Source organism: Lepidochelys kempii, chromosome 7, assembly GCF_965140265.1.
Source record: "Lepidochelys kempii isolate rLepKem1 chromosome 7, rLepKem1.hap2, whole genome shotgun sequence".
Taxonomy (NCBI): Eukaryota; Metazoa; Chordata; order Testudines; family Cheloniidae; genus Lepidochelys; species Lepidochelys kempii.
The window spans coordinates 72,696,255-72,724,232 of NC_133262.1; the positions used below are offsets into that span (position 1 = coordinate 72,696,255).

Consider the following 27,978-nt stretch of genomic DNA (forward strand, 5'->3'; position numbering starts at 1 on the left):
ATCCTTTTCCAGCTTCCCTACTGATGTTTAGAATGATCTTTGGTGGTCTTGGTCTCAGACTTGCCTCAAACATGTCCAAGCTCTCTCCTACCACATTTCTCTGGGTACATGCCTGCTGCCTTCTTTGCGGCAGCTGTTGTAGGTGAGCCTGCACCTGAGCAGCACTAGAGTGATGTCCTCATTCTAGGGCCTGAGACAGGAAGAGCAACTCCCCATTAACAAAACCCTGACACTGCCTATATATGAAGCAGTGTCAGTTGCATGAAGTCACCACTGTGTTGTCAACTCTCACAATTTAGTGAGTCTTGCGATAACTGGTATTTCCTCAGCTCCTGGGGTCATGTTATTTCATTAGAATCACAACTTTTTCTTTTTTTGTTAAATGTTGCAGGGAATGTTTCTAACCCTCATTTTTGAAAAAATGACCGAGTTTGAAAGGAAGTTTCAAATACCAGAACGCAAACAAAAAAACCCAAACCCTCAAAGTTTTTTTTTTTAATCTTCTGGGCTCTGACAATTTTTGAATGTAAACGCCATGGGAAAAAAAATGGAGAAAAATTTGTTTCCCCCACCCCCTCAATTTGCTATAACAAAAGTCATTTCAATTGTTACCTTGAATAACAACAGCAGGTACAGCCATTTGGAGATGAAAATGAGATTTTCACATGGATGCTGTGCCTTTAAACTCTTAGATTTTGCTATTAGAAACTAAATCTTGATCTTTACAGCAGAAATATTTATTATTTTTACAGCACCTAAGAATGTGCTAGGAACCCTACAGAACATCTACAAAACACTATGCCTGCCCCCAACATCTTCCAAGGGTAATAATTAGAATTACAATTCGCTCTGTTTTTAGGGGGAGAGAGAGAGAGAGAAACTTCATGTCAAATGTCTATTTCTCATCCTACCATAGATAATCAATGCAAGTGAGTAAATACTCCAGCACGAATTTGGAAACAAAGAGCACTGGCAATTTTAATCCTGATTTTTTTCCCAGAAGAACGTTCAAAATCAGCCAACTAGCGAGAAACAAAAGGGCCAAATTCTACCTTTGACACACACGTATTACTCCAATGGAATTAAATGGGAGTTGTCTGCCTGTTTGAGAGGCAGAATTTAGCCCTCTGTATTGAACTCTCCCTGGAGGCATTTCTAGTTTCCCTGCATGCTAACAAATTTCTGTGCAAGTGTGAAAAGGAGCGGATGGGCAGTTTCCTGTAGTTAAACCCAAGGCTATGCTTTAAGACAGAGAAAAATAAATTCCAGATTCTAGGTGGAAGTAGTTAGGGCTGCAGCCAGACACAGAGGATAGGGGGCAGAAAGTAACCCCATGGACATCTGCCCCCTTTCCCATGGAGTGGTAATGGGGCCCTCATCTGCCAGGAGGTGGAAGTGTCCCGGAACACACCTCCAGATGCTTTTGGCAGGCAGTATGTGCGTTGGATTGTTTAATTTACCTTCTCCAAGCACAGTGAGGCCAAATGTTTTACTACAGGATGTACAGGGTAAGAGCAGGGCCTTTGTGGTAAATAAGGGCTGTGAAGGAATTTGATTGTCAGCTGGCTAGACAGGAGGGCAGGAAGGAGTTTCTATGTGAGTGGAAAGTGCGGGACACTGTGCTGAAAATTTTGAGACTTACCTTTTTGCTACTTATCTGTTTGATCTTTAGATTACCAAGGTCATTAGAATGGGAACCATCTTCTATTCTGTTTATGTAGAGTGCCTAGTGCAATGAGGTCCTAACTAGGCTCTGAGTGTTACCAAAATACAAACAAATAACAATACAAGTACACAGTACTGTTGAAGTTCTTCTCATTTAATTGTGAGAATTTACATTTTCACATTTTGAAGGTCAAGAAAATTTCTCAGACAACCAAATTTTGGCCAGTCCCACCTTGTCTTAAAATCCTGGAGAAACATGGGATGAGTTAAAATTCACGATATTGACTGGCTGAGGTCATCTGCTTTGTAATGTATAAGCTGCATAAGTATAGGAAGCTGTATATACTGTAACAGAAAAGTAAACTTTTGCTAAAATATTTTAGTGCTTTTCATCCTGAACGTTCACAAAAGGCTTCACACACACACAGGTGGAGCTTTACACTTCACTAAATTGCAACTTCCTCAGATGTGGATTTTTTAGTAGCTATTTAATGCAATACCCCAAGGACTGATTACAACAGGAATTGAAGAAAACTACTTTACTTAATTGAAACAGAGCCAATTAAAGGAAGCCAAGTGCAATTACCCAAATTGTAATTTGGCCAAGACAGAAGGGAGTTAACAGTCTGCTTCCTACAAGAAGTTGTATAAAGCCTTTAATATTACAGTTTGCAAAGAAACAGCCAATGTGGTGAACATTGCAGAGTCCTGGGTATTGTCACAAATTTTTCTTGAAGTTCTAGCCTTGGGAGGTTGGAGTGTGCTTAGATGGCTTGGCTGGTTTGAAAGATGTGGTGAGGGGTCTCTACCTACAAGGTGAAGCTAGGGTAGTGAGGAAGGTAATGTACTAAAGTTACATTTATACCATGTGGGGTCTATAGAATCCTAAATTAGACATCACACTGTTCTATAGTATCTAGAGAATTCAACTCAACCTTATCTATGGGACTGTGCCCACTGCCTGCATAATTTCTCAGTGGTATAATTCATGTTGATTAGAGAAGACATCACACCAAGAAGTGTTTAGAATCATTCCTTAGGATGAACTCATTCAAGAGGTAACAGCTGAAAGAAGTGAACGTGGGGATATTTTCATGCATACCTCAGGTGGCACAGGAACATGAGACTCAATCACTGGCAGTTCAACATCATCTGTGTGGCTGTGACCACACCCCTTTCCTTCACAGATGATATAGGGATCCAGAGTCAATAATTCTACATCTATATTTATGATGTTTGTGAATGCTATTACATAACAAGTGATCATATAGATCAGAAGTACTGGTATGAAAGATAGCAGTAAACACCTCTTATTCTAAATATGTAAGGGAAGGCTTAATAGTACTATACTGATCCATAAGGAAGGGTGAAGTGAGGAACAAGGATATATTAAATTGCTTTCCAAAATGTAATTGTTGGCATAAATAGACTCCTTTCTGATAAAGATTGGATGAGGTGGTAAGGGTTTTAAATAAGCTTATTCCCACAAGCAATTGGTTGTTTATATTGTTTCCCATAGTATTATAGCCTCATAGTAGACACTATATAGTTAAGGCTGAAGAGGAGAGGCTTAAAATGGAAATGCATCCTCAGTCACTTGATTTTGTGGGGTGGGGGAGTGGAGAATAAAATAATTACAAAATTGAGCCATCATCATTCCCTGTGCTATTTGAATACACATAGGGAGCAGATCTGCTGAGTGAGAAGAAACTACCTATGGTACTTATATGGCCCCCATTACTGTAGTATCTGAGCATCTTACAATCCTCATTTATATATGCTCACAATACCCTTGTGAGGTAGGGAAGTATTATTATCCCCATTTTATTGGGGGGAACTGAGGCACTGAGAGACTCAGTGACTTATCCAGTGTCACACAGGAAGTCTGCAGTGGAGCAGAGAACTGAACCTGGGTCTCTCAAACCCCAGGCTAGCATCCTATCTCCTGGAGCCTCCCACTGTTCTTTTCTTCCTCCGAGTCTCCATAGTGAAAGTGGAGTCATTCCTTCAAATGACCATCCATCAGTTTCTCTCATTCCTAGCCACTTGCTCGCTTTAAAACTTCCTTTTCCTCTGCAGCCTGAAAGCAACAGCTTTCTACGAAAAGCATTTTGTGATGCTGCATATTGAGGAGGATATATATGGTGTGGTTAATTAAGAACATTAGAATGGCCATACTGGGTCAGACCAATGGTCCATCTAGGCTGGTATCCTGTCTTCTGACAGTGGCCAGTGCTAGTGGCTTCAGAGGGAGTGAACAGAAGAGGGCAATTATGGAAAAAAGATCCATCCCCTGCCATCCAGTGCCAACTTGTGGCAGTCAGAAGTTTATGGATGCCCAGAGCATGGGATTGCATCCCTGACCATCTTGACTAATAACCCTATATCCTCCATGAACTTTTCTAATTCTTTTTTGAACTCAGTTATACTTTTGGCCTTCACACAATGCACAGTCATAACCTGTGGAACTCATTGGCATGGAACATCATGAAGTAGTACTTCCTTATGTTTGTTTTAATCTGCTATTAGTTTAATTAGGTGATCCCTAGTTCATGTGTTATGTGAAGGGGCAAAGACCACCACTTTCTTCTTCACACCATTCATGATTTTATAGACCTCTGTCATATCCCCTCTTAGTTGTCTCTTTTCCAACCTGAAAAGTCCCAGGCTTTTTAATCTCTCCTCATATGGAAGCTGTTCCATACGTTAATCATTTTTGTTGCTCTTCTCTGTACCTTTTCCAATTCTAATACACCTTTTTTGAGATGGGGCAACCAGAACAACATGCAGTACTCAAGGTGTGGGCGTACCATGGATTTCAACTATAGCAATATGATATTTTCTGTTTTATTATCTATCCCTTTCCTAATGGTTTCTAACAGTCTGTTAGCTTTTTGTTTTTACTGCTGCTGCACATTGAGCAGATGTTTTCAGAGAACTAGCCACAAGGACTCCAAGATCTCTTTCTTGAGTGGTAACAGCTAATTTAGACCCAATAATTTTATATGTATAGTTGAGATTATGTTTTCCAATGTGCATTACTTTGCATTTATCAACACTGAATTTCTGCCATTTTGTTGCCAAGTTACCCAGGTTGGTGAGATCCCTTTGTAAGTCTTCGCAGTCTGCTTTGGACTTCTATATATTTTGTAACCTGCTTTTACTGTGTCCCAATGATTTTTTTGTCCTACCACCAAGTTTCTGTGATGCCTATTATATCAATATTCTCGTTTTAATACCAGGCACTTAAGTTCACTCATCTTAGTATTTAGACTTCTAGCATCCGTATTCAAGCACTTATAAAATTTGTCAATATTCAGTTGTTTGTGGTCATGTGATGTTATTGAATGGGACTCTCATTTTCAGTTCTTATTGTACTTTATCAACTTCTCTTTTCTAGGATATAGTGTATCCTCTTTAATTAATCCTCCCCTACATGATGTCTCTGTCTGAAGTGTGTTCTCCTCCACATCTGTTGGCAAATTTTACATGCCAACAATCTGGTTTCATCTTGGTTTAGGTGGAGACCATCCATCCTGTATAGACTCCTCCTTTACCAAAAGATTCTCCAGTTCCTAATAAACCAGAATCCCTTTTTCTGTTAGGAAGAAAAATTGATATCACTCCATTGATATATCAGATTTGCTGACATCACCTGGATCTTGTTTTATGAATACAAATTGCAATTGGTTTGGGATTTTTTGTTTTTTTGCCCCAAGACTACAGTGTACACAAATACAAATATATAGCAATCAAGGATACAAAAATATAGCAAAAACACTCATACCTGCTCTGGATGACAAGTTGTTTTGGTAATGGTTATTTGCTAAAAGGTAAAATGAAAAGAGAGAAAAAAAGTAAAATCAGACAGAAAGGTATGAGATAGCCACAAAGTTTGTAGGGAATTAAACCTACTAATATAGCAAGATATGCAAAGAAAGAACCCACTCCATGAAAGCAGGAGATGTACATATGGATGACTGTCCATCCCCAGGTAATCCCCACACTGGCAGCATGGTTCCAGCAGGAACCAAGTTGCACTGACTGGTATCCCTGTAACTGCTGCGTAGCAGTCCATGGAGCATTGTAGCAGTCCATGGAGCATTGTAGCAGTCCAAGAGTCCATGAAGCAGTCACTCCCATTAGGATATCAGCTAATATTTCTGTTGGCTGTGGAGGGGACAGTAGCATGGAAAGCTGTCAGTCCTCTGCAGTCCCCACACAATTCCAAACATTGAGGAGTCTCAACCCTGCAGTGCTCAGCAGAAAGGCTTCTACAAGTGTACAAGGAAAGGGGCATGATACTGTGGTGATGGCATTCCACATGCCTTCCAGGTAAGCAGCAAGAAGTCTGCTCAGGGAGGGGAGCACGGGGGGCGGGGTGGGTGTCTAGCCCAAATCCTGAATTATTATGAATCCATTGTAGAAATAAATATAGTAGAAGCAACTGACAGAGAAAAAATCAGTTGGGAAATAAATACATTCAGGAACTAGCAACATGTGAGAAGGTGGAAATTAAATATACATGAGAGATAAATGGCTTTATATTTAAAGGTAACCTGAAATGCTATCTCCCTGCTGGAAAAGTCCTATACAAAGTAATTAGAGTATTAAGCCAATCTAGCTAAAAGTTATAGCAGGAAATTTTAAGTGTTATGAAGATGGATTCAAATATTCTATAGAAAGGATTTTAAAGTAAATTTTATTGAATCTGATTTAATTTCATTAGACCCTTATTGGTTTCATCCCCTCTTAACTTCTATAAGCATTAAGAAGAATTTTTTTTTTAAAGTATATGAGAGCATGTGGTAGTGTATGTACACCCCATCCCCATTTGGGGTGGATCATGGGTGCACTGATATAGCGGTTACAACCTACCAGACTATCATAGACCTCATAACAGTGCGACCCAATGGCTAGAGTCAAAGCAGCAGCCCTTGGGTTCTGGGCTGCATGGCCTAATGGCTCGAGACGCTGCACAGTGTCACCTAGTGGCCAGAGTCACTAGAGCAGCCCTCAAGTGCAGGGCTGTGTGGTCTAGCAGACAGAGTTTATATAGCAGTCCTTGAGGGCAGGGCAGTGTGGCTAAGTGGCCAGGGTCAATATGGCAATCCTTGAGTGCAGGGCAGCACAGCCTAATGGCCAGATTGAGTGGCAGTCACCAAAAGGGGTGGCAGCCAGGGTAGGGGAAACTAGGTCCAACTGACTCCATCAGGTCCCAACCGAGGGCCCTAACAGTGGCAGAGTGGCCAGCCACTGCATCAGCAGGGAATCCAACTGCAACACTGACCTTACACAGGTGGGAGACACCACTCACTCCACCTCCCTTTTCTACCGGGCTTCCTGAAGCTGCAGTCCATATGACATCAGGGTCTTCTCAGCACAGGTAACTCCCTGGGACTCTGACTCTAGCCAGTCAGTTGTAAGCAACAGGTCTTCAATCTGTGTCTCGGGATCTCTAGCAAAGGAAGGGCTGTAATGGCTCCTAGGCTGGAACCTTCACCAAGCATCCTTCCTCCTTAGTGGTCAGCCCCAAAGTGGGCTGGGCTGCTCTCCTTCATATTAGCACAGCAGTTGGAGCATGCCCAGCAGGATCTGAGGGGCGGGACTTCCTCCACCCATGGTGTGTGATTAACCCTTTCCTGCCTGGTGTGGAGTATGCACACCCCATCACAGAGCCCAAGTTATGAACAGGACACATCCAAAAAGTATAAATCAGTCTAAAATTACACTGAAAGTCTTGGTAGTTACCATAGTCTAAGTTCAGGAGCTCTTCTAAAACAGCCAATGTCACTCAAAGATGTAAGAAAGCAGGGAGCTGCATTCCTTACAGCACTTAAGGTTTTATTAGTAATGGCATCTGCTGCTGTAGGAGAAAGAATTCAGGATTCTATCTATGTCTTGGCAGGTAAGTGAAAGAAGAATTGAAAACTGAACAATTTTGTTTTCAAATATACTCCTTTATCGTTTTTAAGTTCACACATATATTTTGTTAATTAATTGGAGTCTGTGTATATTTATTATACCCAAAATCAACATGAAAAGAACAGTAATAAAGCTGCAAAGTCAAGACACAAAAAAGTTAGGAAATCCCAGAGTTAAGGTTACCTGTGTTACCTTAATCCTCCCCTGCGTGTATATGCATTATGATACAATATTTAAAATATATAACATACTATTTTCCCACAGGAATCTTCAGAGATTTTAGCTGCTAAAAGCTAAAAAGTCTCTACTGAGCATGAACAATCTGCAATTTTACCAAAACTTATAACTTGGTCAAATTTGGGTGGATTTTCAGAGATGAAAAAAGGCCTGACAGAGAGCCCTCCCCAGCTGCTAAATTTCAAGTTCCTGTTCCAAAGCTTGGGGCACTAAAGCATTTCAAAAGAAAAGGTTGCCGGAAGTTTCTGACATGGCAAAACAACGTGTTTTTCCATAGCCTTGTTACTCGAAACAGCTGGACCATTTTGGCCGTGGAAGATGCCTAGCCAGAAAAATTTCAGCCCAAATGATTAATGGTTGACAAAGATATAAACAACTGAAAATGGGGTCTTATAACAGGAAACGTTAATAATAGATGGTGCTACCAGCCCTGCCTACAATCGTCATTATGAAAATTATAGTGGGGCCCAGAAACCTCAGTCAGGGTTGCTTTCTTCACCATTGTGCTAGTCACGGCACAAACAAATATGACGGCATGGCGTGGGATTTTCAAAAGTGCCTAAGTGAATTGGGAGCACAAGTCTCATTGACTTTTAGTGGGACTTATACTCCTCATTTAGATTCTTTTGAATATCCCACTCACATTCCCTGCCCTGAAGAGCTTACAATCTATAAACCATTACATTTCACCCAGTAGTATAGTTGATGGTAATCACAGGTAAATAGTGTTTACCCACTTCTCCAATGGAAAATATAGTTTACCTACTTCTTTATTTTAATCACTACACCACTGAGTTCACCTTTAATAAGGGGGTAGAAGTTGCCAGTCCAAATCCAGTGTCAGTTGTAGGAAAGCTAGGCTCTTTCATCTATGTGAAATTAATTGGTGGCCTGAGTCTTATTTGACATCTCTGATCACCCCTGGATTTCTTTCAGCCTTGCTGCTTTCCACCTTTATCTCCCTCCCCAATTAATACCCTGTGTTTCAGTTAGTTTTCCTCTAGATGAGGGACTTTACTTTTTTCCAACATGAATCTTTTTTTTTAATTTATGCCCATGCTTCCAATCTATCCCCTTTGTATTATTTCTTTGTCCCCAGGGGTATTCAGAACTCCTCCAGATTTAGTGTCAACTGTAGATTTCATTACTATGCAGTTTACTCTCTCTCTCTTCTAGCCCATTTATAAAGGTGTTAAATGAGAACAGAACTCTGCCTGCAGGGAACCCCTTCAGGACCTGTCTGAGGTATATAGGTGGGGCATCATGAGAAAGTTTGCTCTCCTGCTGTCTTTGCCTGCCCAGTGGATAAGGAGAAGACTTAATTCACCTTTCAACTTTGTGAAATGCTCTGCAATAAAAACAATAGATTAATTGTTCTTTATGGGGCTTAAAACAAGTGAACCAGCCTATCAAGGTTTACACTAAGAAATGCATAAATAGTTGATCATTCTTGCATACGGCTTTGCACGCCTATAGCACTAAGGCACAAGGATCTTTGCAAAGGAGGGTAGGAATCATTAACTCCCCCTTTAACAAGGAGGAAACTGAAGCAAAGAGGTGAAGCGCTATACCCACAGCAAGTCAGTGGCAAAATCCCACTCCCCTGTGACCGCTGCAGCCTGCCTCCCAGCTAAAACCTTGGTTCGAATGTCAGGCTTGCCACAGGCCCTGCCCTGAAGTTTGAGCCCTATTCAACTCAGCTCCGCTTAGAATGGGCCCTTCAAGGTCTTCCAGTGCAGAGGGCATCGCTCTGCGAGCAGAAAACTCCTTTTTAATAACATGCTCTCCCAACCCTAGATATCTGTACACTTAAATACACTCGGACTCGGGCGGTTTTCTTAGCTGAACAAACATCGCCCCGATAAAGCCCGGCGTGACTTTTCCAGCAGCAGGCAGGAACCAGGCGCCTCCCCTCCCGCCGAAGAGCGCAGCTTAAAGGACCAGGAAGCCAACGGAGGAAGCGGCTTGGTGTTGGTGCTTTTATTGTACGGATGCTACAAACCCCAGGGGTGGGCGGCAGGGGCTGACTGCAGAGCCTGCTTCGTTGTCCCCGCAGCCCTTAAATACCGAGCAGCTCATCTGTGACTAGAGGAGGAGCAGGCTGGGCCGCAGGAGCGAGGGAAGCAGCGGCCAGCTGGCCAAGGACTCGCTGCCTCCCGCTCCCTGATCTCCGGCTGCTGCCCGGGAACACAAGACGCACGTGGGGAAAAAATCACCAGCTGGCAGCTGGGGCCGTGCGAGTGCTGGTGGGGGGCAGGGAGCTCGTGCACCCAGCCGCCCGCCGGGGGAAGGGCAGGCAAGGAGCTGATCGCCCTGCCGGGGACTGGAGGAGATGGGGCTGAGCCTGTGAATTTGAGGGACGAAGGATCCAGCCCAGCAGCTGAGGCCCCAGGACCCATGTCTGGTAAGTGCCGGAGTTGGCCTGTAGGGGCCCAGGGCATCCCCCGGCCAGGGGGTTGTGGGGCGCAATCGAAGGGGAGCTAGTCAGGTGTAACTTGGGGCTCAGATCTCTGCCCGCCCCACACCTAGGGCCAGTGTCCTTGGAACAATGTGGGGGTGCTGAGCCATTGAACTAAACCCCCACAGTGGGGGTGCTGAGCCATTGAACTAAACTCTAAACCCTGCATATGTTGGAAACCACTTCAAGCCAAAGGGTGCAACAGCACCCCCAGTACCCCTTGTCCTGGGGAGGTCAGGGCTGGGGCTGGACACTTAGCTGCCCAAGCACCAAGAGGAGGGCGATGCCTGGTATGCAGGGGCCACACAGGCACAGCTATTCTCCCCCTTTCACCTCCCCAATGTCTCCGGGGCCTGGATACCAAACCATTACCAGCTATTCATCACCTAGGAGAGGGGGCATGTCAGTACCAGGCTAGGTCGCCTCCAGGACCCCATGCCTGCATCAATCTCATCCTTGCTCTTCTCTGATATAGGTTCCTGTGAACCCAATCTGAACTGAAATTTCCCTCCTCTTCAGAAATCCAGCCCCTGTCCACACTGCTCCTCAGGCAAACGATTTTCTAAGGTTCCTGAGTTGCTGAAATCTCCAGATTGCTTCTGTGCTGGGGGACTGCCCTGCTCCAATCTGCTAATATGCTCCTTAAATAAATAGAATAATAAACTCTTCAGAAAAGCTTAGTTATGGATCCAAAGCAGAACTTTGCAGCTTCCTTCAACCCATCTCTAGTAACAATTGTGAACATGAACTACTATACAGTTATTCACCTCTCCTCCAGAACTCCAGCTATGAAGCACAGTCCCCCTAATTCTCAGGTCTCCCACTTGATTTTATTATATGCCCTTGGTGATTGCTTTCCTATCAAATAATTGCTTAGATTCTGTTGTATATAATGCATGTAAGGCGGAGAGAGCAAGCCAAGAAGGAAATGTAAAAGCACATAGATTTTTCAGAAAACACTGCACTTTTCTGTCATAAAGATTTGTGCTAAGGCAAATGTGTAAACTATAATGAGAATGAAGAGGAAAATACATTGCAGATCTGAGACTTGAGTATGAATTAATATGTGAGGCACTGCTGCCTGACTATATAACCACAATACAGTTTATTTGGTATGGTATCAGTATGGTCATTTTTCAGGCTGCAGATTTACCAGAGAACGGTGGGAAGGATGGGGAGTGGTAGGAGGAGAAAGCTTATATGCACAGCTATTTTTGCAAATAATAAACAAGAGACTATAAGCCTGAGGGAGACAGAAAGTCCACCCATCAAAATATTGTGTGTGCTAAAATCAAGGATAATATCTTACATATGTTGATAGCTCATCCTTACAGAGCAAGAGGTTGGAGGAGATTAACTGAATGTTCTAACTGGTTCTGTCCATCTCTAACTTCTATGCTCTATATCATACATACAGTACACCAATTTCTCATGAACATAGGTAGTTATTTAATCATACAAACATTTTTTTTCTTATACACAACCAATCACACCTATTTTAATAGCTGTCTTTCTGATTTATGCCACACTGTATCCTCCTAATCTGTTGGCTACTGCTGTTGGCTTAACCAGATAAGGCAAACCTCTTAAAAAAAGACAATAAGCCAAATTCTGCTTTAGATAAACGGGTGAATTCTAAGCAGGTCTGTTGAATCCAGTAAAATTCCTGTGGATTTACCCAAATATGAATAAAAGATTAATGTGCTGTCAGTGGGTCAGAAATGTTTAATGGCATGATTCAACAGTGAACAAATTAATCTCACTGAATTTGCGCAAATGTTAAGAGCTCATTCTCTTTGGATTTACTTCATTGCATTCCATGGATGGCTGTTGTAGTTACACCACAACACCTATTGGTTTATTGTCACTGATGGTTGTGTGGATAAGGCTGCATGGGCAGGCTACCTAAGCAGAACACAGGATGGTTGGAAAAGGAGTAAGTGCTCAGAAATGGAGAGAAGGAAATATATTGAAAACAGAGAAATAGCAAAGAAGATAAGTGGGTTAAGCTTTTATGGCCCTTGAAATGCTTGCCTTTCTTTAATATACATACATCAGGGTGGAGAATAAAACCATGAACCATACAAACATTTGCAGTGCAGATATTACACCTGTGGAACTATTTCATTTTTACCAGTGTTCATTTTATCATGGAATTTAGCTAGAAGACTTACCTTCATCAGACACTTCTCACTCTGCTCTTCAAAAAGCAATGGATAAAGATTTGTATATATGCCAGTTTTACCTACATGACGGTTTCAGTGGAAATTTATGAGTATGCTCTCAAAGACTAACAGGTAATGTGCATCTACAGAAGTTCTTTGGTCAAGAGCGAATTTCTGAGTTGCCAGTTTCCCCAAACTTCAAAGTTATGCAACAGTTAAGAAATTAGGTTGCCAGTTTAGCACATCCAGACTTTCAACCCACAGCAAACAGGCAAATGAGTTTCCCAAAGCAATTATTACAATCATAGGTTGGATATGTTTTGGTTTCTAGACACACTCTCTTCAGATTACAAGAGAAAAGAAAAAGATGACATTCATTGTTCTGAAAAGTCCATATGTTGGTTGAGAGGCAGGGGAAGATATAAAAGCAGATTAAAAAATAAACAAAAAAGAAGTATGATCACAACTTCTATTTAATCACACAGAGATCAGACTAGATCATCTAATGGTCCTTTCTGGCCCTAAAAATCTTTGAATGAATAGTTTTTGCTTGTATTGCCATGCGAGCTGCTGATTAAATACAGCACCTCTACCACACCTCAGGAGGAGATAAAGAAGAGCAGGGAATTCAGAAATAACATGTATGTGTGAAGTATAATTGGAAGTATCGCTACCAGAGAACCATTTACACACTTTGTACTATTTGGTCACTTCAAAATCTGAACAAATATTTTATCCAGTATTATTTACTGAAAGCAGACTGTGCTTGATGTTGTACAAATAAGACAGGATTCCTCTTCCATCACAAAAAGAGTTTAGAATCTAGTTCAGAACTTCAAATACAGCCAGAACAATTCAGAAATCAGAGAGAAGCCTGGTTTCAAATAACACCAAACTCTGGGAAAGTTCAGCTCCAGATCTAGACTTTGTGGCTCCGGCCCATGTGACCCCAAAACATATCACCAGGGAATAGCATGAACTTGAGAAATTTTGCAATGATCAGCATTAAAAGTCTTTGCAGAAAAAAAAATGTGTTTTAAGGAAGGGGTTTAAAGCAATAGAAGGAGGTTGTCTGGAGCCTTCAAAAGAAGAGAGAGTTAAAAGCCTAAGGGGAGTCCTGGAGTAGGAGAACACAACAGATGCAGTTAGGAGGGAAGTGATTCTGTCGGTAAAATTAATCACTTACAAAAAGTGAGGCATAAGAAAAGGAAATGCAAGGAAACCTCATAGAGGACACCAAGCACATTCAGAGCTCACCACACTTTCAGCAATCAGAAGGAATTGCAGAACTGTTGTGGCGACTCCCTCTTTTATGCCCTTGGAATGCTATACAAGGGAAGTGATGAGGGGCCCCATTGACTATGCTCACTAAAAGATTTAGGGGGCTCTTGTTCCTATGTGTAAGAAGATTGAGAGGCCACACTGAAGGAAGTGGCTTTACACCACCTCAGCGCCTCCCTCTATTCTGGGGCTGAGGGTTGACATTTTAGTCCCCAGCTCAGGTTACAGCAGCCTGAGGGGTTACTTCGCAATGCCCCCAATGCCCCAGACTGTTCCAGCAGCCAGGAACAGCCAGGTTCCCTGGATAGGAATGCATCTCTCCCCACTAGGAATCTATGTGGCATGCCACTTGCACCAAAGACTCCTGCTTGGGGTGGCATAGCACTGGCTATGGTGGCTCTGATTTCCAATGGAGTTCCTGGTCTGGGTGGTGGTGGGGCCTTATGGTCTCTTTATGGCTTCTGTATTCCAGCAGAGATAGCATAAAGTAGCTCTGGGATACCAATGAATTGAGTCCATTATCAACATCCAACTTTTGTTCTTTACTGAATAAGAGATCCTCATCAAGGAATCTCTGCATATTCATCTTAAATTAAAGCATCTTTGATATTTTGATAAATTATCTTCATTTTTGCTGGCTACAAAACTGCTCTTTCAGGGTTTCATTTTTATCTTAAGAAATCAGGATTCAGGATACAACTTTTAGATGACGTGCCTGAGCTGATCTTTTCAGATCAGGAAACATACGTATCCTCTAATTCTGTTTTGTTGTGTTTCTAAACCTCCTTTGTACTAAAGATTCTTTGCTTTGTTTCATTTTTAAACTATGTTTTGCTTTTTTCTTCATTTGGACACACTGTCTCAACTGAACATTGAAGAAAAAGGAAACAAATCAAAGTAATGGTATAATGTGATGCCTGGTATTTCACCTCTATTGTCTAGCCTGTTTTTCCTGTAATGGGAGTACTACAAGATCTCTCATGATAATTGGAATAAAAATAAGAAAGCTTTGGCATTTACTTATATTCCATGCAGGTTCTTATTCCATGCTCATCATCAAAGTATCTGATCATCTTCCAGTAGAGTATTAAGAGATGTAACTAATATCTATCAGGTGTTTGGTTCTCCCATCCTCTACCCACGGGAGTGTTTTGTTTTGGTAGGTTTTTGTTAACTATATGTTGCTATATATTTGTGTTAGAGAAAGCAGGTCAAAGAAATGTGCTTTGCAGATGGAGTGGAAGATGGTGAGGGTTTGTGACGGCCACTAGGTTCTGAAGGAATTCATTCCAGTCTCAGACTGGACCCCCAAGAAAACTCTTGAGGGTCAAATTCTATTTCCAAAGTTTCAGCCAGTATAATTGACAGTGAAATAAGCAAATCCATTCTCATAAATCTTTCAGCAAACCAAAAAACTGTAAGCTCTTAGTCTTAGGAGCATTTTCTTAAATTTAAATATTCCTGTCCAAAAAACCCTATATGTATTGATGATCCCACTTTGTATGCTTTCCTGTAACCAGAACAGGTAGCTGCTGTGGCTGGAGGTGTAATAGGAGCAATCCTTTTATTGATCCTTATTGGAATAGCAGTGTATCTGCTTTGGAAGAAGATATGCCTCCTACCTTCCTATGAGGAACTCCCCAATTCAGTCACACCAACACATCCAGATGCCAGTCTGGAGGATCAGACTTTAAGCCAGCAATCTTCGGCAATTCAACCAAAAAGCATAAGGTGAATAGACGTCTCCTTCTTCTTATGGGCTACTGTTTATCAAGCTACATACTTCTCTACCTGCCAAAGACCCAAATGTGGGACAATGTATGACAGGAACCCAAAATGATGCGGGGAGGGGGAGAAATCAGTCATGTAGGAAAGGTAAAATGCTGTGGGATTCATGCCTTTAGGGTAAGTGACTGTTACTATAACCTCAGTTCAGTAATTCTTTATTTCCGATGTATATAATATAATTTAACAATAAAAAAGGTGGGGAAACCAAATTGACTTGGAACATGGATAACTTTGTTGGTTCTCAAACTCTGATCCATGGCCCAGAGCCCTTCCTGGTGGTCCTTAGAATGAAACATTTTAAGAACCAAGCAGTGAGAATTTTGGACATGGGGGAAGGTAATTAATGAGCTAATGAAGTAGTCGACTGAAAAAGTTGGAGAGCTACTGATCTGCTCAATCTCAATCTCTAAAACAAAAAAGTTCAATTGATTCTTTTTTTCTTTGAAGCATTAATTAAAGATAAGGAGAGGGGATCTGACTGAACGTTTACTTGTATGTAAGGTGCCCGCCATAATGAGGGCCACAAATCCCTGACTGGGACCTTTAGGTGCTACCTTCATACAAATAAATAACTTTCTATGATTTTTATATGGGCTAAACAAGGGGTATTGCATTATCAATCACATCCACCTAAGGACTAATGCAGCTACAAACGATTTCTGCAGAACTATGGAACTACAACTAAATGTATTATTCTCTGATTGAGTTTGGTTTCCTTAGTTAAACTGGAAGAGCTGTTTGTTGTTGTTCTGAGCAGAACTAGAAGCGTTCCGTTCATCATTCCACCAAAATTTCATGGGCGAGACTGGATTAACCTGACAAATGGAGAGCAGGTTCAGAAGGACAGTGACCCCTACGTGACTCCGGAGTCTGGACCCCGGTGTTCTTTTCACTCCTTGGGTATGATGACACTGCAAAGGTGGGACAGATTATTGGAAAGGAAGCTTGAGTACTGTGCAACACATTTGCTATGCAAATATTATACACTACAATTGTTATCTGTCCACACTCTGGAGTGATATTGATTATATATATATATATCAATCACAAAGTGTAGCTACACTACAGTATTCTACAGTAATAGCCCCAAACACTGTACTGTATGTTTAGATAGGAATTGGGCCAGAGTGGGGCCACCCCTTACACTGCTGTACAAGGGAGAGGGTAGAGCACAAGAAGCAAGTCTTTCCTTGCAAGTCCCTTCAATATAGGGACAACACAAGAGCTGCTGGGGGCTAGTGTCCAGTCAGTGCTAGCATCTCCCACAAGGGGCAGGCGTGGCCAGTTGCAGAAGGGAGCACGTGCTGCACTCTGGAGGGCTGGAACAAACAGCAGCTACATTCCCCCAGTAGTTGTCCAAGGCAGAGTCACTACAGAAGCCTCCATAACAATATTAAGAACAAAAGAGACGAGTGTACACACTCTCCTCAACCTTTAGGGGAAAGGGAATTCAGAGGCAGAATTTATAAACAGAGAAAGACTGTGAATAAATAAAAGCTTTACATGGTTTCCCTAAAGAGGCAGTAGCTGTAAGAAATACTGCTGTAGTCCGAGGTTAACTTGCTTGGTTTTGTTTTTTATTTTGCAAAGCTGGAGCTTATGTCATAGGGTCTATCAACCCAGAGCTGTACAAGTTCCCTGAAGACAAGAGCGAGACAGACTTCCCTGAGTGCAACATTGGCCGTCTTTGGTTCTCAGTGGAATATGAGCAAGAGGCTGAAAGGCTTCTCGTCTCCTTGATAAAAGCTAGAAAACTGCAGCCTCCTACAGATTCCTGCAGTCCCTTTGTGAAAATTTATCTGCTGCCTGATGAAAGGCGTTACCTTCAGTCCAAAACCAAACGCAAAACCCTCAACCCTCAGTTTGATGAAAATTTTATTTTTCAGGTACTTGCCTTTTAACTGGAATGGTACATCTGATGTGTCACTCTGGATGTCAGGGAAACAAGATCACTAGGCTGTGCAGCCAGGAGGTCTATGTCATCTCATGGCGAACCTTTCCCGGCACATACATTGTCACAATGCCCTCTGGCTGTGAGGCAGTTTATTATTATTATTTGCACTGCCAGGGCCAGGCAAGGGTGTGTGTTTATGTTAGGCACTGTAAAAAACACAAAAAAGAGATGGTCCCATACCCCAACAAACTTACAAGCTAAGTCAAACAAATCTCATTTGATATTTCATCTCCACTATTTAGTTTACACCATTTTGCCTCAAGTAGCGTAGATACTGGCATCTTAATTTCTGATTTTTTTATAATATATTACGTTTATCATAGTTCTCCGTGCATTTATACAAATCAAAATACAACCTCAAAACCCAGAAGAAGCAGTGGGCATACTGGGATGCAGATTATCATAGCTATTTTGCTTGTAAGAAATATAAATATATATCCTATTTTAAGTACAGAAACTACATGCCCTAAAATATTTCAGAGATATATGCATCACACGTGTGGTAATGATAAATTGCAGGGCTATGTAATAAATTACATTGTTATATTGAAATGTTCTGCCTATTTTTGTACAGGTTTCTAGTAAGACATTGTGTCAACGGACTCTGAAGTTCTCACTCTACCATGTCGATAAACAGAAAAAGCACCATCTCCTAGGCCAAGTGATTTTTCCTTTGAAAAATGAGACATTAACTGGTGACAGCAAACTAGTAATTTGGAGAGATTTAGAAGCAGAAAACTTGGAGGTAGGCAACTAATTAAAGAGTACACTCATTAGGCAAATACCACTCTGTTTTGTATTTTTGAGCTTTCCCATGGTGATGGGCTTACTGGGGAGACTAGGGAGTTCTACAGAACATATATGTAGTATCCGCACATGGGCTCAGATGGGGCAGAGGAAGGCAAGATCGAATATGGGATTGTTTCTGTTAAAAGATGGGGATTAGTATTTACCGGGGTCCTAACGTGCGCTGTGGAGGAGGCAGTGTCACATGCAGCACTTTAACGCTTTAATGTTTCTCGTCACAGTGTTTAGCACAGGAATGAAATGGCTGCATTTGTACACAGCTGTCTCCCCAGCAGCTAGGATGAGGCGTAAAAGCCAAATGAAAAAACACCTGCTGCTGTTTGCTTCTGTTATGAATTAATGAGGACACAAGAAAGGCCCAGGACAAAGCAGGATGAACGATGCTGTATCCCAAATTAGGAGGAGGGATAGGAATGCAGGAAAGCTGCTGGCAAGCCCTCAGGGAAAGTTTTTCGTGTGTGTTAATATGACTCCGTGGGTAACACTTTCCTAACACATCAAGACGGTTTGACCACCATTTATGTAAAGCCAGAAGCTTGGTTAGTGACAGTTCTAAGACTACCTCATACTGAACAGTGCAGGGTTACTCCTGCTGGTGCTGGGGAACTGGGAGGAGGAGAAGATGGTTTCCTGCCTTGGGGGGTGAGGGTGCAGGGGGGGGAAGAGAGAGAGAGAGAGTGTGTATAAGGGTGGAGGGTGGGAAATGACACCTTGATAGCGCTGGGTGGATAAGAGGCACAGCTAAGACTGGGATCCACAAAGAAGGGTCAAATCCTGTTCACTGATGTAAATAACTATTTATGTGAATAAGGGCAAGCAGGTTTCAGTGGGAGGCGATAAAGTCAGAATCTCCTGCAAAGAACCAAAGAGCAATAATCACTATGTAGGCAATTATACCAGTGTTGGATTGTTCCTTTCAAATACCTCTAACAGTGAAATTCAGAGATGCTAGAATTCATGTCCCATTCCTAAAGTTGCAGAAATCACTGTTTTCCAATATATCTGACTGAAAAGAAAGCCTTTTAGATGCATTTTAATAGTGACCTTCCGCTTCCAAAGCCTCCTTCAGAGTACGGCGATATCCAGTTTTCTCTCAGCTACAATGACTACCTGAGCCGTCTCACTGTAGTGGTGCTGAGAGCGAAGGGATTAAAATTCCAGGATGAGAGAGAGATTGCCAGTGAGTATTACCTTCCTCTGTTACTACCCCTGGATTCCTGTTCTGGTTTGCTTCTTCCTGGCCCATCTTCCCAGTGCTTACGTTAAGTGACTCCACTGACCGGCCAAACACCAGGGAGATTTAATTTCTGCACAGAAGCAAACTGTGTTGTGTTCCGGTGCTAACTAGATTTGGATATTTGCTGTTTGCGTATTCATTGGGTGGGAAAGTGGTTTGCAGAGAGGAGGGAAATGAAAGGAAGGCAAGACACTTAGCAAATCCTGTTGTGTCCTGCTTTGCCTCCATTACAACCTAAGGAAGCTGCGGGTAGAGCATTGCACCGGTGAATCTGCTGTTACAGTTGAGAGAGCATGTCCAGGACAAACCCTGTATTTCTGAAGTTAGTGTTCAGCCCAGAAGCAAATGATTTTTGGAAGGTCTGTTGGGCCATTTTGGAGATGTCCCTGGGATTTCAGCATGTGGACTGAAGGCAGACTAGGGCTCAATGGGCAAGGAAATCTGTTGAACATGTCCGTTGCTCAAGACAAAGATTGATGGCAAGAAAAAGCACAGCAGATAGAGGAGGCAGGAAACATGGCTTTGGACAAGTATACAGTTACCACTGAACTTTCAAAGCATGAAAAATGTATATAGGTTTAAAATGCATATATATTTGTAACAGCACTAATATAGTCTGTTAGTAGATGTTTGCTGCTCAGGTAATAGCTAGCAAGACACTGACATTCCCTTAGTTTTAGGTCTGATCATACCTGTTCTTTTTAATGATTTGAAATCTCCAAGTGCTAAAATCACACAGGCTCTTTAATTAAAGATGGCCATATACGAGTGCACAGTCAGGCTTTTTTCCAGTATGTAGATCCAATGTGAATCAAAGCTTGTGTGTGGCACATCTTGATAAGTAGGCCCTGTCCTTGAAATAGGTCTCAACCGGGCCTCCATTTTTGTGGGGCATAATATTGTGTCTACAAATAAGGAGGCGTGTGGGATTGTGCCTGCAATTAACTGTGGATGCAAATGGTTTGGCCTGGTGTCCTTGGCCAAGCTTTGTTCTCCCAACATCCTTTTATGTAGTGAATATCAGCTGATTGCTGTCCTTCAGTCTGGGGGGAAAGTGGAGACGGGGGCTGCATTTCAGAGTTGATGTATGTAGAGAATGGTCCAAAACCCCGCAGATCCAAACATCCTGAACTGGTGGATATTCAAATACATCTCTGAATCCAACAGTGTCCGTCTCTAGTGATTTGTGAAGTGATTGGAGATAAAAGGAGCCATATCAATGTAAAAGATTTTCTCTTACAGTTGAGTACAGTTTAATTTTCTCTACAGAGATCTTCAGTAGCTGTATTTGTAAAGTGCGTAGAGTGACAGTCTCATTGATGGAGATAAACGGTCTTTGTACAAGATATCTATAAAGATCCAGGCAGTGGGACTCATGCTATTAACCCCAGAATGAATGCTCTCTCAAAATTTTTTATAACATTACTAGAGATGAATTTGCCTTGTTTAGGCCAGGAATGTTGTAAGAGGAGTTGTACAGTAGGAGCAGCACTGAAAATACCCATATTTCTAGTAAGCAAAGTCATGACCTAATAGGCAATGCCTCTGCAGTAAGAGGTAAATAATGGACAGGCAGAGAACAACTATTATAAATGGCACTAGACAGCGAACAGCTAGCTAAGATAAGGATGTTTATAAAACTGACTTCCGGGAGATGAATTGCAAATGAGGTGAATGTAGGGTCCTTAGATTGGAAGAGGCTAAGGCAGGGGTTCTGCAACGTGTGTGAACTCTGTGTGTGTGTGTGTGAACTCTGTGTGTGCGTGCACACACACAAGCGCATTCCTCTCACAGCTCATCTCTGCTCTGGCCCAAAGTGCAGGATTTTAAATTTTGCAGCAGTAAAAGTCTGATTAAATTTGCTTCTTTCAACACATCGGCCATTGAGCGACTGTGTTAATTTGATGCCAGGCTCTTGCACATTATTACAGTAATCAGTGCACTGACAGGGCTGTGGAAGCTCTCCAGGAGGAAGGAAGGAAGGAAATGCTGTCAATAAGCAATTCCTCAGGATAAATGGCTAAAATTTAAAGACCTTTAAACAAACAGCCCTTATTTCCTTTGATAATGCCCACTGCTACAGCTGACTTAGTGACTGCAGATTCTCTGGCAAATCCTAAAGGGAAGAACTTGATTGAGAAGGCTCTTACAGTTTATAGGCTGTCTGTTTCCATACTGGTTGTTGTTAATTATGATTATGTGTATTACTATAGCCCTTAGGATCCTCAATCATGGACCAGGGCCCCAGTGTGCTAAGTGCTGTACAAACACAGAACAAAGAAAAGGTCCCTTCCCCAAAAAGCTGATCTTGAGAGCAAGGGCTTTGAATTCTATAGCAAGGTATAGGCCAATAAGGGAATGTTTACTGGTTGATTAAAACTTGAGTGACTTTAGTGCTTGTGTAAATGAGGAGTAGCTTGAGCCAGGCTTAGTGCAGGCAGTTTATGGGCTAACTTCTTTAAGCCAAGGCCTACCACAATCGACATACCTCAGTCATTGGGTGAAAAGCCACCTACTCTGAAAAATCCATGGTCTCTCTTGAGGAGAAACTGCTGACTAACTAAGTTTGTGATGTAGATAAACCAGGACTAAAATGTTAATCTCCAAACTCCTGTTTGGAACCACTGATTTCCATTGATTTGAAGGGGAGCAGGATCAATAAGTCACCTGAGATTTAAGTTGAACTCAGGTCCCTATAGATGAAAATCTCATGTACTATCTACAGTGGGTCACAGAGCATCTAAAACATCATCTATAATTTACTTGAACTTCCAAATGTCCCTTCAAAAGCTGGTTCTCTAGCTATAAGGATAATCCACAATGATACCAAAACAATTGTTCTTCTGATCAAAGACCATTATTCATGCAAAACCAAGATATGAGCTAAAAGGAATTGAGAAATTACATCACTCAAAACCAATTTAGCAAGATTAAAAAAGAGACTGGATATTTATATGGAAATCAAGAATATCCAATTATTATGTATCTAGTTATCATAATGAACTATAACAACATTTTGGAAGGGATATTAAATCATCTGCTTCAGGGTTTAAGTCAATCCCTAACCACAGAGACCAGGAGGAGATCCATGCTGGGTGAGTGTGGAAGGGAATTATCTTACATTTGCCTATTGCTGCGTTTTTGCCCCTTTCCCTCAGAGACTGGATACTGGACTACACGGACCTTGAGTTTGACTCAAAATGGTAATTCCTAAACTTTATCTTCAAAAACTACTAATTGAAAGTGGGGTTATGTTCTTACTCTGAAGATGATTGGGCTCCCCATACCATTCCCCAGTGAATCAGACTGTTCAGGACCAGCCTTAGCATATTTTTAATTAGTTTTGCAATAAAGACTGGAAATGATGGTGTGCCTGAGTGGCAGGGAGTAATAAACAATTGCAGCAGAGGAGCTCTTATTTCTCCCTCAGGAAAACATTACTGTTTAGCCACCAAGATCAACCTTCTTCTATGCTTGCCAGTGAATACTGAAGCTGAAGAGGGAAAATGGAATCATTTAGAGGCTGCTTTGGCTCTTATTTTCAAATGTTGGCTGAACACCACTGAGGAGCAGGGTCAGTCCAGACAGAAAGCAAGGAAGACTTTTTCTTGCTATTCTTTCCCCACCCCACCCTTCTTTTTCTATTTTGCACGGTCTCTTAGAACAGTGGTTCTCAAACTAGGACCGCCGCTTGTTCAGGGAATGCCCCTGACAGGCCAGGCTGGTTTGTTTACCTGCCACGTCCATAGGTTCGGCCGATTGCGGCTCCCACTGGCCGTGGTTCGCCGCTCCAGGCCAATGGGGGCTGCAGGAAGGGCGGCCAGCACATTCCTTGGCCCACGCCACTTCCCGCAGCCCCCATTGGCCTGGAGCAGTGAACCGCGGCTAGTGGGCGGCGCGATCGGCCAAACCTGCGGATGCGGCAGGTAAACAAACCAGCCCGGCCCGTCAGGGGCTTTTCCTGAACTAGGGGCAGCCCTAGTTTGAGAACCACTGTCTGTAGAAGAAATAATCAACCAACCAAAGAGACAATTTTAAACAACCACCAGACACCTCTTTATTTCCCAACTGCCAATACCTTCTGCAAATTTACCCATCCACTCAAGGGAGGATAAAAAGTCAATGAGACGCAACTATCTGCTTAAGTGCAGTCTTGAACAGGGATTCTGCCTTCCTGAATGAGGGTCTAAATAGTTAGTGTGCTCACTAGATAATGTCATTGCATATTGCCATCCTTCTGCATGTATCATTAGGCTTTCATCTGATTAGTTTTATGACCTAATTTGATTTAAATATAGTTTCTGAAATCATGAAATTGTTTTGAATTATCTTTATCTTTTTCCTCTCAAGTGCCCCTGACATGTTGTTTTCTTCTTCTTGGAATTTTTTTTCACCTCAGGTGTGTATATCAAAGTGTCCCTAATGAACCACAATAAATTCATTAAATGTAAAAAGACAACAGCTGTTCTGGGATCTCCCAATCCAGTCTATAACGAAACCTTCAGCTTCAAGGCAGACCAGACGGAGCTGGATACAGCAAGCCTGAGCCTCTCTGTGCTCCAGAGTGCTGAGGGAGACAGTAAGAAAACAGAATTTACTATATCTGAGATATACTAAAGCTCTTCCTAGGTTCTTGTACATTTGCAGAAAGGCAAGGTTTACTCTTGATAATTCTAAACACAGGAGAGTCACAGTAACCTGCATGATAACCATCAGGAGCTAATGGACAGCCAGGTATTTCAGAGGCTGTTGTTTAGATGACTAAACCACCAGAAGAAAGCTTAAAAGAGCTGGCATTTAAAAAATGGTTTTAAATACAATTCATGTTAGCTGTCATTCATTCTATAGCATTCTAATCATGTACATTTTTGAGTCTCACAGTGAGGAAAATGAAAAACAATCATTTTAGAGCCATTCACTAGTCTGTTTGGGTATGTTCCTTACATATTTTTCAGAGATTGGATATATCTGGAATGTTCTTTGATATTAGATATCTAATATGATATTAGAATGACATTTGGAAATTCTCCACACATATACTCATAAATCCAATACTTGCTTTACAGCAACATCAGTAAAGAAGTAATCTAGACAGACAACAGTTTGTCATTTGAAATTTGGGTTGGGAAAGAGGGAACCTGTTCCAAAGATTTGAGATTAACTGAAACTTTAAATCAGCACCAGAACTGCTACAATCTAGTCAATTTCTGTATATTAGCAGCTGCATTCTGCTCTCTCTCTAGCCCAAGCATGAATTCAGTATTGAAACGCAAAAGCTTTCATGGGGTTACCATATAAAATGTTTAGGTGAATGGACTGGCTTTGTGGGATTGGTAATGGCCTGCATTGTAATTAAGATGTAAACGTATAACCGTTTTTATGTGAGGATCTTAAAGTGCTTTACACACACGAACACTTCTCTGTGAGACAGGTTCAGATGACATCCCCATTTTACATATGGGTAATTGAGGCTTGGAACAGTTAAGTGATTTGCCCACTGTCTCAGAGTCATTGGCAGAGCCAGAAACAGAACCCAGATCTTCTGACTCCCAGTCAGGTGCTCCACTAACTAAATATGCTTCCTCCATGAGCCAAAAGCCTTTCACCTTCCAACATTGGTCTGAATCCTAGCCAACTTGGTGGTGACCACAGCAGGGCACATCTTTGAAATACATCTCTAGGTGGAAGGATTTGAGGAGATAAAGATTGGTCTGCCCAGAACTGTAGCTCTGACTGGCAGCACACTGTAAGTGATGGAACAGGCTGAAGCTGATCTGACTGGGTGTGCGCCGCCTGCAATAGCTCCCAATAGCCGAGTCACTGGTGGGAACTCTGCCGTGGTAGGGGTGATCATCTTTAATGTGTGTGTACACTGAGAGAACACTATATCCCCAGATCTATAGCACACACTTTGATTGGAAATTTTGATTTAAAAAATACTCTCTCCTATTATACAGAGAGTAAAAGAAATGCTGTTGTTTCCCCCCGAGGTAAGAATCTAACCAGAACATAGTAAGGGTGCTGGCCACTAACCACACTCTTTTTTTCTATTCAGAAACCCACCTGCTGGGTCGTGTAGTGGTTGGGCCCTTCATGTACACGAGGGGCAAAGAGCTGGAACACTGGAATGAAATGATCAGCAAGCCCAAGGAGCTGGTTAAACGATGGCATGCTCTGTGCCGCAACACCTAATTGAGCAGCATCACTCTCTCTGAACAGCACCTGAAAGACAAAGGACTCCTTTAAAATGTAGACACACTCATATTTTTTCTGAATCCAAAGACAGGCACAGAAAACCTTTCCACCATTAACCTCTGCAACCAGCCAACAACTTAACATTTATCCTCCATTAAACATACAGAAAACTCAATCTCTCCTTGGCTGAAACAGAGTCTTCTCTCTCCCTCCAAAATGTTTTTCCAGTACTGTTTGATCAACATACAATAGATCACACAAAGCAGAAAGACAAACCAAGAGTGCTCTAATCCCGTGACCAGTTATTTGAGCTGCTAATCTTGGCCCTTGGTCACTAATTTCCTCATTTGGACTGAACCCCAAACAAGCTACAAACGGTCCTCAAGGATACTGGGCCTGATTCACCACTACACTATTTCAGTTCTAGACGAGTGCAGCTTTACTGAAATTAATGGAGTGCCAAAGGCATAGAACTGGACTAACATAATGGGGCCAATCAGGCTCAAAATATGTCAGCTGAATACAGTAAGCACAAGAAATACTTGAATTATCCAGGACAACTGCTTTATATTTCAAATCTAGTGTAAATCTGAATCTGGTTTATAATGACCCAGCAGCCATAACACATTTCTGTGAATCTCAACATAACACTGTACTTCTATCAACAGTTTAGTTGAATGTCTGCTATTGACTCCAAAATATAACACACCTTCTGGTGACACTGAAGACAAGGTAAAAGTATTGAAAATGGTGGCTAAAATTCTGATCATATTACAGCCTTGTTATTAGCTTAAACTCTGGCAGAATGAACTGTTGTGGTGGAGGTAGTGGTGATTCCTTCATTTCTTTATTAAGTAAAGTGGATCAACTATATTTTAATTAGAATAAAAGCAACAGGACAGCTGTCACTTCTTGATGGCTCACCTAGGACTTGAACACAGTACTTTTTACATCCTAACCTAAATTCATAAACCAGACCACCAAACTGCCTTCTAATGCAGCATTTAGTATAATATGTTTCAATCAGCATTGTAATCTTTGCAGTTGAGATAAAACAGACTTCCTTTAAAACCGGATACAGTGTTAATTAACCTAATATGTTAAAAGTAGAGCTCTCTTGAGAACCAGAGCACTTTTCCTTTTGAAAACATTGCTGCTGTCTGAAGGTGGTAGCATGAATTGGAATATGTCTGAAATGGGCAATAGTACAGTAGGTTCAAATCTGCCTGAGGTGCCAAGTGAAATATTTTGGGGGCTTCAATCTAATTGGGAGAAGTCATGTGGGATCCTCATATCTCATAGTTTGTTATGAATATGGTACAAGAGAGGTCCAATATTGGTGAATCAGGTGAAGACATATTGGACTGGTTATGTGAAGAAACTTGTAAAATACCTGGACACACTACGTCTGTCTTGAATCAATACTATTAAGTCCCCGAAACTTTGAATAGATCTGGTTTCCCAATTCTATTCCCCAAAAGCTGTTTAAAAACAGTCTAATATCAAGCAAGTCTGATTTGAGGAGGAAAACAATATACGACAGTGTGCTAACTATATTGTTATAGTAAAATTGTAATGGACGCTAAAATTACTCTTTGTGCATCCCCCGCTTAAGGTAGTAAAACCTAACTAATTTGGCTGTAAATGAAGGTAAACAATAATGTGTTTCAGTTAGTTAGGTTTTACTAGATGATGTGTGTGTTTATGTAGTTTAAATTTGTAACGTACTATATCTGTTAATGCTGCTAGGCTAGGAAACAAAGGATTTTTGTTTCTTTGCTTGCACTTTTCAAGTTGACAGCAAATCCATCTCTGTCTCGCTGCACAGTATCCTGTATGTAATTAAAAAAAACCCAGTACATTGCACCAATGCGGTCTCCTTTATCCATGCTTGTTATACATTACAGAATGACAAGTACTGTGACAACGGAAGGTTTGCTATTCATCGATTCTAAATGAAGTGATGGAGAAATGGATCTGAGGGGATTAAAGGATACTCATCAATAACCTTGCACCTGGGCTGTTGTCATGGGTGTTGGAATTGCTGTTCAAGGCTAATCTGACTAACAGAAGTTGGAAAGGTCACATCTGATTCCTCACTAGAGAATGCTGTTGCTCTAATACAAAACCACAAAAAAGACACATGACAGAACTGGGGGCAGATCCTTAGCTCATGTAAAATGCCATAACTCCATTGACTTGAAGTCAGTGGTGCAATGGCAAGTCACACCAGCTGATGTTTAGCCCATGGGTCTTTTATTGTCCT

General features: G+C 41.7%; 1 protein-coding gene across 2 annotated transcripts; it reads left to right on the forward strand.

The window, feature by feature from the left end:
- The first annotated feature begins 9,776 nt into the window (after window positions 1–9,776).
- SYT15 (synaptotagmin 15) lies at window positions 9,777–27,581 on the forward strand. Of its 2 annotated transcripts, XM_073353325.1 has the most exons (9): window positions 9,777–10,231; window positions 15,252–15,462; window positions 16,277–16,419; window positions 17,110–17,405; window positions 18,048–18,218; window positions 19,340–19,460; window positions 22,676–22,720; window positions 23,917–24,096; window positions 25,573–27,581. In XM_073353325.1, exons 1-9 carry the CDS (start codon window positions 10,225–10,227, stop codon window positions 25,707–25,709), a joined length of 1,311 nt encoding a protein of 436 aa, XP_073209426.1. In that variant the 5' UTR covers window positions 9,777–10,224; the 3' UTR covers window positions 25,710–27,581. The 2 variants fall into 2 exon arrangements, with proteins under 2 accessions (XP_073209426.1, XP_073209427.1); XM_073353326.1 differs by lacking the exon at window positions 22,676–22,720.
- The last annotated feature ends 397 nt before the right edge of the window (window positions 27,582–27,978 follow it).